We start from the raw sequence: 19740 nt of genomic DNA, 5'->3' as shown, positions 1-19740 counted from the left end.
GCGCTTGATGGAGTAACCCCTTTGGAGCGACTCAAATAGTTCAAAGGCGCTATTTAATATAATATTCGCGAACTTTTGCTTTAATTTTCGAGCTTTTCTTCACAAGATTTTTTTCTTTGATATATGGCGGGCCTGCCATTTCGGATGGGAGCTGTAATCATAACCCTTTTCGTACCAAAGATCGCAACATGGCAGCTTCTGCAAGATTGGCAGCTGTGTGTGCGTCTGTCATTATTTTTGGGTTTGCGGGGTTTGCGTACTACTTGTTCAGTTCTAAGAATAGGAAGCTCAAAATTGAGACTAACCAAAGTTCTCAAGACAACGATGATAAACAGGGTAGGTAACGTCATGATCAAACGTTTTCCAGGTGGAGTGACCGTGTTTTTACCAGCAGTAAGTCCATAATTTACGATGTTGTGGAGGCGACGTGCTCGAGCTTTAGACCAGAGTTTCGGACCGGAAGGCAAAGCCTAATGAGCGGACTGAACGTCCCAAAAATATTGTTTATATCTTCAAAATTATAGCATGATATATAACAAAAAGACACACCCATCCATGTTATCATAGATGGGCGTGTCTTTTTGAAAACTCAGGAAATTCTCCACCTCATGAGGTCGTTGAAAGTGCGATTTTAATATGTTTCTCAGGTACCAGCGGTTGAAAACTTTGGTCGTATGTTTTTATTGATTCATGATTGTTTGTTTCATACCATACTAGGAATTTGCTTAGTGCATCACACACGCAAAGCATGCAGCTTGGTCATAGAGATAGCTGCAGGCACATTTCAGGACCCTGTTTGGATACTCCAGTAGACATGGTAGAGGGGGAATACATCGAATATGACCTTGAAAAGGTTTTGTGGTAGTATTAGGTACGGCACCCTCTATGATGAAAATCTCATCAGAATTTCACAGGTACCAGGGGGTCAGAGTTCAAAGAGTTCACCGTTTGACTTTTGAGTTGCCATCCAATTTTAGAGTGGTTGGGTAGGAAATGATATCGTTCCTCTACTTTGCACCTGCATGTACAATGTAGTCACAGACAAAAAAAATTCCTTCCCTTTGTCGTGTAGTAGAGTTCGTTTCACCTTAGAGTGGTAGACTGCCCATAGCTACATATGTGAAGTAGACATTTTGCACAATATTACCATTCTACAAACATGGAAAAATGTGGGGAAAATTTATCCTGTGTCATGTACACATGTTAATGTAAAATGTACCTACCACCCAAGAGGAGAGTGGTAGATCTAGGAACTGGAGAGGAAGGCTTGGTGAGGCATTACATGTAAAATATTCTTTGATACTAGACTTGTACAGGTATCACTGAGCAACTGGTTTCAAGTATTTAAAAGGCTTTGAAATAGTACAAGCATGTAGTTTAGGTATGACTTACCTGAAAGAGCCAACTTTGTATGTTTCAAGATCTTTCTTACCCAAACATGGTAGTTATTATGAAATTTTGATAGTTGGCCCCATTGGATCCAGCATGTTCTAAGAAGAAGTATGATTTTTGAAAACAACACTAAAAAGATTCTTACTGGCACTACATGATGAAACAGGTAGATAGAAATTTACTGACTGGATAATGCTTTTTAATCTGAAAAGAAAGACTATAATTCGTAATTTATCAAATTACGTAGAAGATTTTTTCCCAGAAAAATAAAACTGTATTTGTTTTGCAGAGAAAGAGCGGTCTAAGTTGGCGCCAGCATCTCCTCAAAAAACTCTTAAGAGAGTACCATCAGTAGTGGGTCTTCTGTCCAGTGAAGAAGCTGTAGTCTTGGTTGGTATGCTTGCTACTCAAGACAATGAACAATTGAAGAGAGTACTGACGACAATAGCCAATGGTGCAGCTTTTACTACTAATCAGGTAATATCAGATATCACCTACCATGTATTGAAAATCATTGGCTCCATGTGCTGTGTGTGAATTTTCAATAGTTTTTACATTTTAAAGGTTAAAGTCAAATTTCATTAAGAGAAAATACACAATTCTGATCAATCAACCACCCTTTTACTTGAATGATGAATCACCAATTTGCAAGAGACTCTGCAACTGATTAGCGCCCTCTTGTGTCCATTAACACATTTCTATAAGGCGTGAGGCAATGTGAAAACACTTTGATTTTCTTCGTTGTCTATGTTGTTTGTAGGATTTGATTCGTGATGCTGGAGGCCTACCTCTTCTCCTTTTCCTGTTGGAATCCAAATCCAAAGATGTACAAGAGAGTGCAGCTAACGCCTTGTCCAATGTAGCAGTCAACCACAAAAACCAGATAGCTTTGCAGGTATTAATTTACTTCTGTAACGTATTAAACATATAGTGCTTATTTTTGGTGTTCATATAACAGGTAAATTTCTGTAACAGGTCTGCATTCATGATACTTCAAACTACGATATAGTTTGTATATTGTTCATTGCTTGTAATTTCATGGCGTTGCAGAAACTTACAGAATATGACAGATAAGTCTTGGTAACAGCCTCTATGCCAGAGTATTCATCACATTGTCTCAAAAACCAAATTTTTTTTCAAAGTAAGACTTGTACTAATTGTTGTCTACAATGAAAAATGCATCATTTTGCTGTGCACAAGTTGTTAAATTAGTCCTTTATTTTGTATTGAGAACAAAATGGAAAGCCAAGTTCAAAATTTACAGATAAAATTGCAAACTAATTACCAAAGTTTCAGTAGCTCAGCATGACTATGGTAAAGAAAAAATGTGTCATTAAATTATGTATTGAATCAAACAGTTCTGAAAAACCAACTTTCCAGGTCATATATCCTATCTCATCACTGACAAGAAAATTTTATACCGATGACGTTCTCAGAGCAAAATGCATGTGTCATAGAATATAAGTGTGCCTGTGTGCACTCAAGAAGGAAATATGTTGACCATATGAAACAGGCATCACATGTTGGCAAACATTAATTTCCTCTACATGTGTTGAGATAAAGGGTGGCTCTGAGGTTTAAGAGCAGTACCTGCTGCCAAAGTTATTTCCTCATGTTTACTCTTTCTGTCAGAAAATTCTTTGGTTTGTACCAACTTTTATTGAGGGATGTCTTCATGTGTATTCTGAAAGATAGCTTGCTCCATGTAGCAATCACATCATTTCATGAAAATCATAAGGTTGGCCATCGGTTTGAATTCACTCAACACAGTCTATATATTTACATTGAGATGTGTTCCCTTATATGGTTATAAGTTGGTAATTGTCGCTTACCCCAAACAAACCTTGTTGACTGAGGGTGTTTCAAGGAATCCAAACCAGAAGTAAGTTTGTTCATACTTGCTGATCATGGGACACCAACTCAATTTTCACGCATCTGGATTGCATCTTGTTTTTTAACGTAGAGCATCTGAACATTTCCTGTAAGTAGCGTGTAGAGTATTTGTATATTATATTGCGTACATGATAATTTCATCAAAATGTTGGAAATTTGTTTAATGTGTAAACAAATAAAATTTGTTAATAAAATGTCATTGTACCACTTGTTTAAACTGTTGGGCAAGTTTTCTCATAAATCATTCATTTCATCACTTTGTTTCGCACTAGTACATTATAAGAGGTACTTCAGTCTGAGAAGTAATGAACATATGTGAGTGAAACTCACAATATACAGTGTTGCTATGATTATCCAGACTGAAACTAGGAATATTCCCAGTTAGATCTGTAATACTGGAATATACATGTACTGTTACTTATCAATGAATGCTGGGTTTGCAACATGTACTTTACTCAAGTTTGTTGTACAAGTTGAAAACACAAGTTTCAAAAAAAACAAGCAGATGAATTTCATTGGATGTTGTCAAGCATCCATGTGAAAGAATATTTTAAATTCACCAACCGGAAATGTGTAACCTTTCACAAATTTCAGAAACAGAACAAAAATACTGGAAAATGCATTAAAAGTTACAGATAATCGAGCTTCAAATTAAACCAATGGCATGTCAGAAAGTGAGGTTAATCTTTTACCACCATGGTTTGGCCTAAATCCATTGTTATCAATTGTGATTGTGGACCTGTTTACAGGGAATTGGGATGTACAGTGTTATGTAGGTCATTTCCCCCACACTCATCATGACCTGAGTTCAATTAGTCTAGAACATTCTCAAGGTCACTGCCCTTGATGACCTCACAACCTTGAATTCAATTAGTCATGTTTGGAATGTTCTGGAAAGTTGATTAGTTGTGTAAGGGAGATAATTTTAGAACAGTAATTAGCATGTCAATAAAAGTTCTAGATTGTTCTTATATGCCTTTATAAAAGGGACGTGCTCAGCTTCCAGTCAGACTTTGGGATCGTGTCTCTTGTGTGTTACTAAACTCCAGCAGTAGTCATTCTCAAGACTTTTCAAGACCTTCACTGTCAACGCTGGATTTATACTGTGGACTTTGTGCAGCTTCAAGCCTGCAAGCCAAGGACTGTTCATTCATCCGACTGACTGTTACAACTCTGAGACTGGAGCTTTGCCGTCCCAGCTGAGATAAGTAGTCTGTACACTTTTAAGCTTGTACTCTATCCCTGACTTAGCAATAAGTTTTATTTTCGTAATAAATTTTGTTTAAACGTTAACTACTGAGTTCACCCTTTTGTTCGTTTTCTCTGCACGTAACAAATTGGGGGCTTGTCCGGGATACGAATATTTTGAGCCGTTTGACAACATTTTGACAGCCTTTTCAAAACTACTGTATACTGTGAACTCAGCGAAATTCAATCATGGCGGAATTCAAGCCAGACGAATTTATGGATGACCTTGATCAGGACACATTTAATTCCCTCAGAAAAGACAACCTCATAGCACTGGCAAATTTCCTTAAAGTAGATGTCAAAAGATCTATGCGCAAGCGAGAAATTCAGTTCAAGATTGCAAAACATTTAGTTAATTCTGGCCATTTTGAAGAGTCTGCCTTAAAAGATTATGAGCCTGAGTCTTCCTTCGAACTCAAAAATTAGAATTAGAAATACAGGCAGATTTGGAGCTTAAGAAATTGGAATTAGAAAAGGAAAAATTACAAATGAAAGACAAAGAATTACAAATGGAAGAAAGACAGAGAGAAAAGGAGAGAGAATTGGAAGAACATCGACTACAGTTAGAAATGAGACGTTTAGAGCTTGGACAGTCAGGAAAATTCTTCCCTTCAGACAAGTTTGACATCACTAAGCATTTCAGGTTAGTTCCCCCTTTCCAAGAAAAGGATGTTGATAAATATTTCCTCCATTTTGAGAAAATTGCTCAGAGTCTGAATTGGCCTAAGGAGTCCTGGTCTATGCTTTTGCAGAGTGCTTTGGTGGGTAAAGCAGAGAAATTTACATTCAGTTGTCAGTAGAGCAGGCTTCAGATTATGATTCTGTGAAGGAATTAATTCTCAAGGGCTATGAGTTGGTGCCTGAAGCTTACCGTCAGAAATTTAGGGATTGTGAGAAGGTGAAAGATCAAACTTATGTTGAATTTGCTCGAACAAAAGAACAACTGTTTGATCGTTGGTGTTCTTCTGAAAAGGTCAGTCAGAATTATGACAAATTACGACAACTTGTTTTGATTGAGGAATTTAAAAGGTGCATTCGGAGTGACATCAAGACGTTTATCAATGAACAAAAGGCAGATACATTAGAGGTTGCTGCACGTTTGGCCGATGATTATTCATTGACCCACAAATCTTCATTTCTCAGCAAACCATCCCAGTCCTTTTCATACAGAAACAATGCAGGTAAATTTAACTCCTCCTTTTCATCCAAGAATTTCTCAAAGGACAGTAGAAAATCAAATGACAACAGTTCACAAAATTCAAGTAACACTTCCACATCATCAAATCCCAAGTCTCAATCTCCTTCTGACAAACAGTTCGGTACACTTTCTTGTAATTATTGTAAGAAAGACGGCCATTTAATGTCAGATTGTTTCAAATTGAAAAGAAAACGTGAAGGTCAAAGTAGTCAAAGTGGATCTAAGCCCACCGGCTTTATTTCTTCATCAACTCGATTAGAGTCTAATAATGTGTGCAACACATTTTCTGAGGTTAAATCCCTCTCATCCCCAATTAATGAGGTCAAGGTCAATTCTTCTCAAGATAGCATTATGGGTATTTTCGAGCCATTTATTCATAATGGTTTTATATCACTTTCTAGTGATTTCTCTTCCGCTACCCCTGTCAAAATTTTAAGAGATACCGGGCTTCCCAGTCTCTTTTGTTGGCAGATACCCTGCCGTTTTCTGAAAAGTCATTTTCAGGTTCTAAAGTTCTTATTAAGGGGGTAGATTGTAATGACTACATTCCTGTTCCTCTCCATAATGTCTATTTGTCTTCGGACTTTGTTTCTGGACCTGTGGCTTTAGGTATTAGGCCTTTTTTGCCTTTCGAAGGGATTCACCTTCTTCTTGGAAACGACCTTGCTGGGGACAAGGTCATCACTAATCCACTTGTGACTGATAATCCTAGTTTAGATCAGGATCCAGAGCCAATTGAACAAGAGATACCCGATTTATTTCCTTCATGTGCCATTACTCGAGCCATGTCAAAGAAAACTTCCGAGAATCAAAATACTCTCAAAAATAATGTCACAGATGTTGACTTAAATGACACCTTTCTCAGTCAGGTGTTTGACACGGATCATTCCGTTATCCCTCGTGGATTTGAAACTTCCAGTAAAACTTCTGCTGACCAAAGTCAGACATTTTCTAGATCAAATCTCATTGCAGAACAACACAAAGACCCAGATATTTTGTCTTTGTTTGACAGGGTAGATGATGAAGGTAAAACTTCAGATAGCTCTGTTTCCTATTATACAAAATCTGGTATTCTCATGCGTAAATGGAGACCTCCAGATGTTTTGGTTGATGACGATTGGGCTATAAAACATCAAATTGTGGTTCCAAAGCCCTATCGTGCTGAAATATTGCGCCTGGCCCATGAAACCCCCTGGGCTGGTCACTTAGGAGTCAGGAAAACTTATCATAAAATTCTCAGTCACTTTTATTGGCTAATCTCAGGCAGGATGTAGCACATTTCTGTAAAACTTGTCACACATGTCAAATGGTAGGAAAGCCAAATCAGACTATTCCAAAGGCCCCTTTACAGCCAATTCCTGCATTTCAAGAACCATTTAGTAGGATACTAATAGACTGTGTTGGGCCCCTACCAAAAACAAGATCAGGAAATGAGTACATGTGACAATTATGTGTACATCAACCCGGTTCCCAGAAGCCATACCACTGAGAAATATAAAGACAAAGACTATAGTGAGAGCTTTAGTCAAATTTTTCACTTTATTCGGCCTCCCTAAATGTGTCCAGTCCGATCAAGGCTCCAACTTTATGTCTGGAATTTTTCAACAAGTAATGGATCAGCTAGGCATTAAACAGTATAGGTCATCCGCCTATCATCCAGAAAGTCAGGGTGCTCTTGAGCGATTTCATCAAACTTTGAAAAACATGATTAGGACCTACTGTTTTGACACAGAGAAGCAGTGGGATGAAGGAATTCATTTTCTGCTCTTTGCTGTTAGAGAGTCAATTCAAGAGTCTCTTGGTTTTAGCCCATTTGAGCTTGTATTTGGACACACAGTCCGTGGCCCACTTAAGCTCGTTAAAGAGAAATTCCTATCAGACGATGATGATTGTCTGAATATTTTGCAATATGTCTCAGATTTTCGTACAAAGCTCTCTAAAGCATGTGAATTAGCCAGAGAAAATCTTGAGTCATCTCAGCAGTCAATGAAAACCAAATATGATAAAAACACCTCAAAACGGAAGTTTGAACCAGGTCAAAAAGTTCTTGTTCTACTTCCAATTCCTGGCAAACCACTCCATGCTCGTTACTTTGGGCCATACCTAATTGATAAGAAATTGAGTGATTTAAATTACATCATAATAACACCTGACAGGCGAAAACAAAAACAGCTATGTCACATAAATATGCTTAAGCCATATTTGGATAGGGATAATCCTACTATAACTCAGCCTGTCAGTGCAGTCAGTTCAAGCCATTATGAAGATAGTGATACTGAAACTGACTTGAGTGAAAATACTCTAAACTCAAAGCTGGGCTCGGTCAAGCTTCAGAACTCAGAAATCCTGGAGAAGCTGGAGTCTACAAAGTTGGCACACCTCCAGCCAGGACAACAACAACAGGTGAAAGAACTGCTCCACGAATATAAACACCTGTTTCAAGATGTTCCAACGAGGACGAACGTCATCTATCACGACGTTGATGTTGGGGACAGTAAGCCTGTAAAACAACATCCATACAGACTGAATCCAACAAAAGCGAAATATCTCCAGGAAGAAGTCAAATACCTGCTGGACAATGACTTTATTGAACCCAGTAAAAGTAACTGGAGTTCGCCGTGCATACTTGTTCCCAAATCAGACCACAGTTATCGTATGTGCACGGACTTTAGGAAGGTCAACGCTTTAACAAAGACAGACACTTTCCCAATCCCGAGGATTGATGACTGCATCGACCGAGTGGGAAAAGCCAAGTATGTGACGAAATTTGACCTACTGAAGGGATTTTGGCAAGTCCCTCTGACGGATCGTGCTCGTGAAATATCCGCCTTTGTTACACCAGACGGATTGTTCCAGTACAAGGTGATGCCATTCGGAATGAAGAACTCTCCGGCAACGTTCCAACGGATGATCAACGACGTCATATCCGGGCTAGACGGATGTGCAGCTTACGTTGACGACGTCGTCCTGTATAGTGACACCTGGGAGGAACACATCAAGCTCATGCGGAAGTTCTTTGAGAGACTGAGCAAAGCAATGTTGACTGTCAACCTTGCCAAATCTGAGTTTGGTTGGGCTAGGGTAACTTACCTCGGACATACTGTAGGACAGGGTGAGGTAAAACCTGTTGATGCCAAAATCAGTGCCATTTCAAGTTTTCCCATACCAAACTGCAAACGACAACTGATGCGCTTTCTCGGTATGGCTGGTTACTACAGAAAATTCTGTCCAAATTTCTCCACAATTACTGAGCCTTTGACTAACTTACTTAAAAAGAAAGTAAAGTTTGTTTGGTCAGAGCAATGCCAACAGGCATTTGATACACTTAAAGCCATACTGCAAAGTGCCCCAGTGTTGTCTGCACCAGATTCACTTTGCCATCAAATTAGCTGTAGATGCTAGTGATACGGCTGCTGGTGCTGTTTTATTGCAAGAGGATAGTCATGGTGTAGATCATCCTGTTTGCTATTTTTCACGCAAATTTAACAAACCCCAGAGAAACTACTCTACAATTGAAAAAGAGTGTTTATCTTTGATATTAGCTTTACAGCATTTTGAAGTTTATGTTACTTCTTCAAATCAGCCAATAGTGGTTTATATTGATCACAACCCTCTTGTTTTTCTGCAGAAATTTAAAGGCAAAAATCAGAGATTGCTAAGATGGAGTTTAATGTTACAGGAGTTTAATCTTGACATTAGACATATCAAAGGCAGAGACAATTTAATTGCAGACTGTCTCTCTCGTATTTAGAGTTTATTGTTGTTCACTTTCAAGAAATTTTATTGTTGTTCACTTTCAAGAAATTTTACTTTAGAGTAAAACAAAATTTGAGTACTTAAATCCTTTTCAAGGTTACATTTGTAAAAGAAAGATTTTTCTTTGAAAAATTTCTTTTTTTGAAGAGGGGGTGTGTTATGTAGGTCATTTCCCCCACACTCATCATGACCTGAGTTCAATTAGTCTAGAACATTCTCAAGGTCACTGCCTTGATGACCTCACAACCTTGAATTCAATTAGTCATGTTTGGAATGTTCTGGAAAGTTGATTAGTTGTGTAAGGGAGATAATTTTAGAACAGTAATTAGCATGTCAATAAAAGTTCTAGATTGTTCTTATATGCCTTTATAAAAGGGACGTGCTCAGCTTCCAGTCAGACTTTTGGGATCGTGTCTCTTGTGTGTTACTAACTCCAGCAGTAGTCATTCTCAAGACTTTTCAAGACCTTCACTGTCAACGCTGGATTTATACTGTGGACTTTGTGCAGCTTCAAGCCTGCAAGCCAAAGGACTGTTCATTCATCCGACTGACTGTTACAACTCTGAGACTGGAGCTTTGCCGTCCCAGCTGAGATAAGTAGTCTGTACACTTTTAAAGCTTGTACTCTATCCCTGACTTAGCAATAAGTTTTATTTTCGTAATAAATTTTGTTTAAACGTTAACTACTGAGTTCACCCTTTTGTTCGTTTTCTCTGCACGTAACAACAGGTTAATACCAAAAAAACTTATCATAGCCGTACAAGCCATCTAAGCAGAGTTAATTCTATAGACAACGGTAGTACAGCAATACTTTCAACCAAAAGACACCAAAAAATATCAAACTATTACTCCTTGTTTATTAGATTGTAAAATAGTATTGTCTTTCCATTTTGCCAAAACAAGAAACTCCTCTTTTCTCAATGGAAATTCAGTATTTACTGTTAGACTTTAGTGACCCTCAGACAGATAGCCGAGTACATGGTCAATAAAAACTATTTCAGAAACTTTGCAAGAGGATACCATCGATGTGTAAAATGGCTCATATCATTGTATGTCCTGTGTCACTCACAGTATATCGTGTTGAATAATGGAATTATGACTCTTTGAAAGTACATTGTAATATACATATTCATCATAGCAGTGTGAGTCATCAGACTTTAATCATGTGTGTTTCAATCTCTTTTCACAGGATTTGCAATGCAGTACAGTGGTTGTAAAACAGCTTAACCAAGGCGAGAACAGCGACAGCTTACAGCTCTCGTTGTTACGGTTACTGACAAATTTATCAGTGTCAACTGAGTGGCATGAGAGTTTGTTGCCAGCGCTACCAAGGCTGATCAAATATTTGAACCCTGATGTCAGAAAAGACCTTCAACTACAAAGTCTGAAAGCTCTGGTTAATTTTTCATGTAACCCTGACCTATTTATGCAGATTATCACCTTAAAGGTAAAAAGCCCGTCTTCTGTCATTCTTCCTTCTCTGAGCACAGACAGTTATCTTTATGGTGGCAAACATTTACCTTATCGCCAATCACTTGTGTAATTCCACAGAATAGGCATTTTATGTAAAATTATTTGAAAACAGAGCAATGGTCAATAGATCATGTACACGGCATCTTGAGAATAAATGTTCTCTTGCCATGAGGTCTCATAAACCAATTTATTCAGGTAAAATATTTTTATTACATGCCTCTTGACAGGTACGGTTGACTTTTTTCTGTAAGAAAGCCAAGATATTTCTTTGACTACATTAATGATAGATTTTCTGTCAAACACTTGATTGGGAAGACATGGTCACACATTTGTTGTAAATCAGTCAGAGAGGAATGCAAAACGTGACAATTCTGTGAGAACATTGAGAGCTAACCTTCATGATTTCGAAAAAGAAAGTGAAAGAAATTTCAAATCCAAAAATCCCTAAAACAGCGTAAATTGACAAAGCTGACAATTTATATGAACTCAACAGGGAAGAGTATAAACATGAAATCCTCTGACAGCAACGTCTGATGATGTACAGACTAGTTGACACAAATTGCACTGAAACAAAGTCTCCTCCCCAAAGAGCTGAGCAATTATTGTATGACTCTCACCCTGAAAGGTGGATGGCACAGAATTTACATTGTAAACCTGTGACACTAATCAACATGAAGTACAGGTCAGAAAGATAACTGCCTTCTACATGGACTTTTTTCACTGTTCGGACGAAAGAAATTTTCAGCAATGATTTTATCAGACCTCTAACCTTTGCTACCAGTCCGTATAAGGGTCACAAGACTGACAAATCACTAGATGTCAATACCTCGCATTGATTTTGCGTCCATATCACAAGTCATGTGACAGATGAACACGCACCTTGCTTCTCACGTAGTCAAATCTCTGTGGTCCGGGTCATAAAGGTCAAGTTGCATATATGTAGAGATATATGCATAAATGTGTTCTACAACAGCATTCATTTCAGCTGGAGATCATTTCCAAGATGATAAATTTTTAAAAAATGATGCCAAAACAAAAACAGACCATTACTTGAACAAGAATATGTTGAAGAATTCATACCCATTATGCATGTAAGATTTTGCAAGATTTTCAAATGGGAGTAAGATTTTCAAATGGGAGTTGAAAAACCCCAAAGCAAAAAATTAATTTGTTTGGAGTGAGAATGTGGAAAGCTAGGTTTATACTAAGCATGGCTAGAGTCTCTGTACTGTGCCTACAGCTGGTCTCCAATTATACCTGTTGGAAGGAAGATGAAATGTCCAACTAAAAAGTAACTCTTCTATGAATCAAGGGCATCTAAAAAAGGAAAAAGCGAATTGCAGTCACTCTCTTTCATTTTAGATGAACTGTGATAGTCAGCGTATTAAGTATCTGTACTGTGTAGTACATATTCTTGTGCGAGTCCCAGTACTGCCCCCTTGTGTAAGTATATCAGCCCTAGTATATTCATATATCATCAAGAAGCTATAAATTTCCTTCCACATGAAGTATATTAAGTAGCAAAGCAGAGACACTCAGACTTTGCTCTTTCTTATATAGTGCAGTTCTGCCACACCCTTTGTCAAGTTTTTTTTAACCTGATGTTAACATCTTCAAATTGATAAAGGTTTACGGTACAGCAATGCAAGGGATGTGTCAATGTCACACACCTAGATAGTAAAAGGTCAAGGTTATCAGGCATCTTCTTGTCATCCTGGGAGGAAACCAACTATTTTTTTCCGGGTTTTATTCGTGGGCATGACAAGACCATACCTTTAGTGCACATAGTTGGTTTGTGACATCAAGGAATGAAAATTGCTGCAACTGATCTGTATGTTAGATGTAGTTCATCAAGATTACAGATCTTTTAAACGTTGGATATCTTTATTAGCCCTCACTGTGTATATACCATTATCTACAGTAAATCTCTCTCTCACATGTGACATAAAACTTTGTCAAAAAAGGTACGGGTGTAGCATCAAATGATGTCTTTCTGATTGTACGTTACATATACATGTAGTTATGTCTCTTATATTTACTTGCACGAAGTGACCTTTAAGCGCATAATTTGAATATTTTACCTCCAAATGACCTCAAAAGCAAACAATTAGCATTAGTTGTCAAGTAGTATTTGTCCACAAATGCCAACTTTAGAGAACTTTTGTGGTACGTCAATTCATAAATTGTTATTAATATGTCAAAAATAACAATCCCATTTTGGATGATCTATTGATTCCGTCCAGTAAACCAGTTCATAGAATTTTTGCATTTATAGTCACCGAAGTTCGAAATATTCAAACAAAGTTTGTTGAAGACTGTTTGTTTTGTGTAAAATTTTATTGTTTGGAGATGAGCTACCGGGTACTGTATGTGGTATTTCCTTCACAATATATCGGCAGGTCCCCTAGGAAAACCTGATATTTTTTTAAGGAGGCACACTTTACAAATACTTCTGTTGGTCAATGAAATTTACATGTAACTAGCCAAGCTGCAAGTAGGTACATGTATGCAGTGAAATTCTATCCAAAGAAGCAGGATTTGTGCTGAATGGCTCAAGGCATCAGTGTGTGGTGTTTAGAAAGGTTAGAGTGTAGGATTACAAATTGCACAGTACACTGAGTGCCGGGCAACTCTGCTATTCTGTTCAATAAATTGATGTTTGTCACACTAATGTGTGAGGGCCTTGCATGTACCTCAAACACATAATACTATGTCATAGTAAAATCCCAAAAAGTATTGTGTTGATGAAAATTTGTTTATATATAGATGTATTTCTGTTTGAGCACACACTAAAGTCTCCCAAAATTCAATTTTTTTTTTCACTCCAATGGTCTTTGAATTGCAATACAGGAAAGTGTGAAAACTTAATTTTATCGTCTGTAAATGAACATGTTAGGGTCAAAATATCAAAACATCAGTTCAGATCAGATCACATGTCGATGAAATACTTCTGAATCAAAAACCTTTCAGCGAACTGAATTTCATGGACAGATACATGTATGGAACGTGGTAATTTAATGATTAAAATCAATGAATTCAACAAATTCAATTTTATTATTCATACTTTATGTGAGGTAATTGTATTCATAACGTTTCACTTGCATACAACTTGAAGATGGCAGTTGTTTCTGAAAGTAGTGAAAGGTGATTAAAAGCATTAGATACCACTGATAGTAAAATCCTCTCAAAATCTTTCATTTCCACATTTGATTTCAGTATTTCTGTTTCCGAGTCATTTTCTCTGGGATTTAATTTCACTGATTTTGCAACTGACTCAGTACACTCTACTGGTGTCCACATTTTCCCTCTGATGTAATTTTACATTTTTACAGTTTTTGTATTGGCGTGAATTGTTAATACTTTCATAGTATTCATAGTATTCTAACTCATTGATCTAATCTACCACTGTGCATGTGGTCAAAAAGATAGCTTCAGATTCAGATTTTCATCAAATCCGATGGCATGCAATCCTGTATTTCACTGTGGAATCTATGACATCAGTGTATGTACTTTGTTTGTACTCATGGAAAACATCACACAGTCTGGTCTTTTCTGTAAACACTGCCAGGTGGTACAGGCTTATTCCTATCCTTAATCAAGGTGTTTTACAGGACACATGACTGTTTCATGAATGTTCATATCAACTGAAATTGTGCAGAAAAGTACAGCTGCAATGTCTGGTGATGTAGCATGACCCCTTTGAATTCTACTTTGGTGTTGGATGTTGATTGAGAGAGCTATGCTCATCTGGTAAAGCATTTGAGTAGAATTTAATTTTGGTATGAATGTAGTCAAAGCCACAGATAGATTCATATTCAGAGTAACATTCTATCACTCTTTTGTCAAACAGTAACATGTATGAGTCGGCAGAGAATTTCTGTTTCTACCATGTTTATTGTTACATGCTCCAACAGGCCGATGTCATGAATTGTAACTCATAATTCCTTTCTGCAGTAAACATCAGCAGAGCTGATTAAATGTCATGCCATCATAATTGCTACATGCAAGGCAAGCTGTTGTGTATGGTAATCAGAAATAAAGTAGTCTGGGATTGAACATTCTCTCTCGTGATGTTTATTTAACCCAAATCTACCAATGAGTTTGTAAAGGGCAGTACTCATTGCACTTCAGGTCATGCTACCTTGGTTGCCTGCATTGCATTAATACAATCATATAAGAGGACATCAGAAATGAATTAGCAATGAATTTGCATGATATGAAATTCTTGTCACTATTATATTTACTTGATGGATCATATGCCATAATTAGGTACAATGTTAATCTAGGCAATAACACCATGGGCATTTATAACCAAAGAGGGAGGGGGGGTGGGGGGGGGGGAGGGAATTATAGTGATGTGGATAAGTGGATGTGAGAGATATAATTTTTCTCAGCTTGAATCTTCACACTCAAATAAGCAATCTCATGGCCGTAACGAAAAACCAGAGCCCATTATTAAAAGGGTAGGTTTTGTATATTGTAACAGAGGAAAAATCCTAGACTGGAACTACAAGAAGTGTTTAAAGTTTCAAGTTCACAATAAGTAGCGCTGGTATTGTTGACTGTTGTGAAAATCCTGCAATAATGATACTGATGATACAATCATCAAGTTCCATTTCGAGGTTTTATTTTAATGTATGCAATCATTTTGTGGTTTCCAACAGCCGTGAAATTGTGAAGAATTTTTTCACAAAAATGTGACCGTAACCTCTCACGTAAATTCAAGTGATATCTATCGAGCAATCGACCAACTATCATCCTTATTGTTAAATTCATACTTTCAGTATTGTTTCAATCATTTTTGATGGTAAGATGTACTTACAGACCGATGACTTCAACCAATCTTTCAAATTAAAATTTTCTAAATTAAAAACCAGACAACTGACAAAACATTCATCATGATCAGACAATACTTATCAATGGATACAAACCCTACATGTTACCATGGTAACTTGTATTCATGTCACCAAATGACATTGACCTTATTACAGTTGTTATTCAAAAAAAAATGTGTTTACAATTCTATGCTCTAAAGTTTACTTCAGTCTGTAATTGCACGACATATCACACAGAAATTCAAAGTTCTTTACGTCATCTGATCAAGTAAATTGTCCAAACTTCCTCCTTAAAAGGTGAACACATTTTTGTAATGTAATCACAATAGGGCTTTTGGGAAATGACATCATTGTTCTCTCAAGAAATATTGGAATATTCTAATTACTTTCCTTTGGAAATTGCATATGCAAGAAACAAAAAAATAAATCTTTATAGGCGATTGCAAATGTGTCAATGAACACCAGAAAAGACATCAACGACTTAGACTACAAGCTTCAACAACAGCCATGCATGCAACGCTTGTCAGAATTTCTAGCAGCAGCGTCCGATGTTCCGCAAGGTGAAGGTGCCTTTTTTAAACAAACTTCATAGCTGTATTGTAACCCATTATCCTGTTTGATGATGTTCATAACTTTTCTATACACAATTGTTTTTACATCCTCATAGCACCATCACGTTTACTTGAACTCACACATATACTTGAACTTACACAAAGTTCATGCCTTTCTGTATCAGCATTGTTGTTGTCAAAAACTTCATAATAAATGATGTAACTTAAATGTTTATCTTAAAATTTTGACAATTTTATTTTTGACTTTCGCAAAATGGGTTTGTACATTTATTGGCAGATTATATTTCAGAATTGTTTTATTGGTTTGACTAATACATTTTTCTTTTCGATGACAGGTTGACAAATCTGGCATTATACAGCTGCTGTCGTCAGAGGACATCGACATCCTGCTCCGACTGCTGACATTTCTGTCCAACCTGGCCACCACGAAGAACATGCGTAAGATTTCTCGAAAGCAGTTCCTACAAGAAGGCTCCAAGGAATCCACCTTTGGTAGTGTGATGTACGGCAAGAACACGGAGGAACTCTTGTCGGAGTTGACATATCTGAAGAGTCACAGGGATGCTGAAATCAGCAACTTGGCCGCTAAAGTCAGTGTAAATTTGACGTGAGTGTTTTTGGTGAAATCAGCAGGTGTAGCCTGTAGGTGCAATCAGTGTACTCACAACACATGGTAATATAGTGATTCTATGGTACATAATTTGCAAAATTGTTCATCTGACCAAAGCCCATGTTGATACTATGGCAGTTATTGATGTGATGTGTCTGTTAACCTTTTCCTGCCAAGTCCATATTTCACCACCAGGTCAAGATGGTTAAAATTAATGAAACACAACGTATTCCATATGATGTATTTTAACATAATACTGTACATTTGAAGGCTGTTGAAAACATAATACTGTAAAGTGACTTTTTTTGGACAAAAGATGCTATAACATACCAAGCCAAGTGGGTGGAAATACGTCATGTTTTGGCTCAATACCGCTTTTTACTGACTTGGCTGATGGGGAAGTGATACAGTTATTACTGTCTGGTAGGAAAAGGCTGTTAATGTAAAACCATTCCAAGTGTTATATTATTGTTTCTTTAAAATGTTATCAGTATTATAATTAACATCAGAATCTTAAGTGTACTGAACAAAGTGTGCTTAAAATAGATATACATGTTGATTTATGATATGTACTAGCGATGAGAAGATATAATGATGTGCAATGTGTACGTGCAATGTGACAGCCAAAACTCAGCGTTGAATGAATCGTCTAATCAAGAATGATCTTCCAAAATCCTGATAGAGTACAGTATTTTTATGCCAAAAGCCATGCGAAGAAATCATTCTGACTTGTAAAACTTTGCTTCTTTGACTTTAATGGTTTCTTGTAATTTTACACTCTCTTCCAAGAAAAGAAAGGCATGCATCCTTGGAAAGAAGAGACGGTACGGTGTTGTTAAACCACCACTGAATAAGTCTACAGTGTACTTTGTTTGTAGTTTGTTTGAATTTATCAGGGTCCAACCGAGAAGTTGATGTATCAGAGTGTGTCTGTGTATGTTTGACTGTATTCAGCTAGGGTCAAATCTGTGAGGATTGATCAGCGATTCATTTACACATGGACTATTTGTTGTTTGTTCACTTTTTTATGAACTTTGTAGACATCAAAAATCCATAACCGTACTTAGTTCATAGTTTTCTTAAATTTTTGTGCAATATTACTAGTGATACTCCCACTGATCTCAAAGGCAAAGGACAAGAAGCAGTTATCTTTCAATGAAATAACTTGCCAAAAAAACTGAGAAAGTACATGCTTAACTTTTTATATAGTATTTGTTTACAGCCTGCCTGTGCAGAAATATGTGTGCATCCATGTGTACGATACTTTACTGTTGATGTTATTTTGATGTAGATCATGAGAAAGTATTGTACTGCCTGTTATCTTATATGCACCAAGTCTGAATGCTAGAAGATACATTCTCTAAATTTTGTCATGCATCATTCTCACTGTTCACTCTGATTCTTCAATGCAGCTTTTTACAATGCAATATGTGTTTTCAAATAACTAACCTTTCACTCAGAGCCCATTCACAACCTCAATCCGATTACCGATTATTCAGACTTAGAAACCATGTCACCTGGTTGTTTAATGCCAGTGTTGCCAGCATGAGGTTACAACAGGAAATAAAAAAGTGAAGAGTTGGCAACAGTATCACCATCTTGTCATCTTATTTTTCATCAGACTGCAATGGCTTGTAAGTTTAAATAACATTCAGAAAAAAGGAAAGGTATGGTTTCTAAGAATCTGATATTTGCTCAACTTTCAACCAGAATCATGCATATTGTTTTTCAATACATTTTGTTAGTTGACACTGTGAAAAGATCTCAGAGTAAAATATTTATGAGGCAGTGTTCAAAATTCAGTTTCCCCCAATCTCATAGCCTTTGAAAAATATGCATATCATGTAGATGCTGGATTAACATTTGACAGTGAATTCATTGTTTGAAAATGACTGTTTCTTGTCCTTTACCCAGCAGAAGAATGTGTTATGGTAAGCACGTGTTGAGAGTATTACCAAAGAGTGCTGTAATAAGTACAAGATTTTACATGTCTGATCTCTGATACCAGAGAGTATTGCAATTAAAATTGCATTTAATGTGGTATGCATTGTAGTTGTGCTGGTGTGTACAGTAAAACAAATGTGATATTTAGCTTGCTCATGAAACATTAGTAAGACAAGAGTTGCTGCAACATTTCAAAGCAATTCTGGCGATACTTCTTACTCGGCTACTCAGATATCAAATCCACAGTGTATACCAAGTGCAAATGCGTTTGTTCAAAATGCTTGAAAGTCAGGTTTAGAACATTTCGTATATCAAGCTTTATTTCAGAAAAATGTGCTACACACAAATATTGCTACTTATGAACAGTCAAAGGAAAAGTATTGTATTGCCCGAGATACATCAGAAATGTATTATCAGTATCCATATGAACTTTAATATCAACATAATACTAGCGTTCAGTTTCTGTATTGTATGAAAGCCAAGAGAATATGGTACTGGTATCAACATTGCATGCATAGACATATAGATGAAATTCTGATCAAAGATTTTCTGATCAAAGAAAGAGAATTATTATATGTAGCATGTAGAAAAGACAAAGTATTAACCAGAGCCCTCATGGCGTGTCAGTTACCGATGCAGTTATGGTTACCAATGCAGTTGTTTATAAGTCCTTATTTGGTGTCAAACACCAAAATGTATAGAGCATGCTGATCCTGCCAAATTTTAAAGAAGAAATGTTATATTGATAAGACGTTTATATTCTATATACAGTATACATCATATTTCAGATACGTTGCATCATAGATTTTTCTTTCGTTA

General features: G+C 36.9%; 1 protein-coding gene across 1 annotated transcript; it reads left to right on the top strand.

The window, feature by feature from the left end:
* Positions 1-162: 162 nt before the first annotated feature.
* Positions 163-19476, top strand: LOC139134894 (armadillo repeat-containing protein 10-like). Its single transcript, XM_070701977.1, has 5 exons — positions 163-336; positions 1682-1869; positions 2153-2287; positions 10677-10934; positions 16703-19476. The coding sequence occupies exons 1-5, from the start codon at positions 189-191 to the stop codon at positions 16976-16978; spliced, it is 1005 nt and encodes a 334-aa protein (XP_070558078.1). The 5' UTR covers positions 163-188; the 3' UTR covers positions 16979-19476.
* Positions 19477-19740: the final 264 nt, after the last annotated feature.

This window comes from Ptychodera flava, chromosome 6 (genome assembly GCF_041260155.1).
Source record: "Ptychodera flava strain L36383 chromosome 6, AS_Pfla_20210202, whole genome shotgun sequence".
NCBI lineage: Eukaryota > Metazoa > Hemichordata > Enteropneusta > Ptychoderidae > Ptychodera > Ptychodera flava.
This window is presented reverse-complemented; position numbering and strand designations above follow the sequence as displayed.

What these genes read in the sequence shown, in the direction of transcription:
- LOC139134894 (XM_070701977.1), top strand. Translation starts at nt 189, where the DNA reads ATGGCAGCTTCTGCAAGATTGGCAGCTGTGTGTGCGTCTGTCATTATT. An exon ending in AGACAACGATGATAAACAGG is followed by an intron (nt 337 to 1,681) that starts GTAGGTAACGTC and finishes TTTGTTTTGCAG; the next exon opens with AGAAAGAGCGGTCTAAGTTG. An exon ending in TGCAGATTATCACCTTAAAG is followed by an intron (nt 10,935 to 16,702) that starts GTAAAAAGCCCG and finishes TTTCGATGACAG; the next exon opens with GTTGACAAATCTGGCATTAT.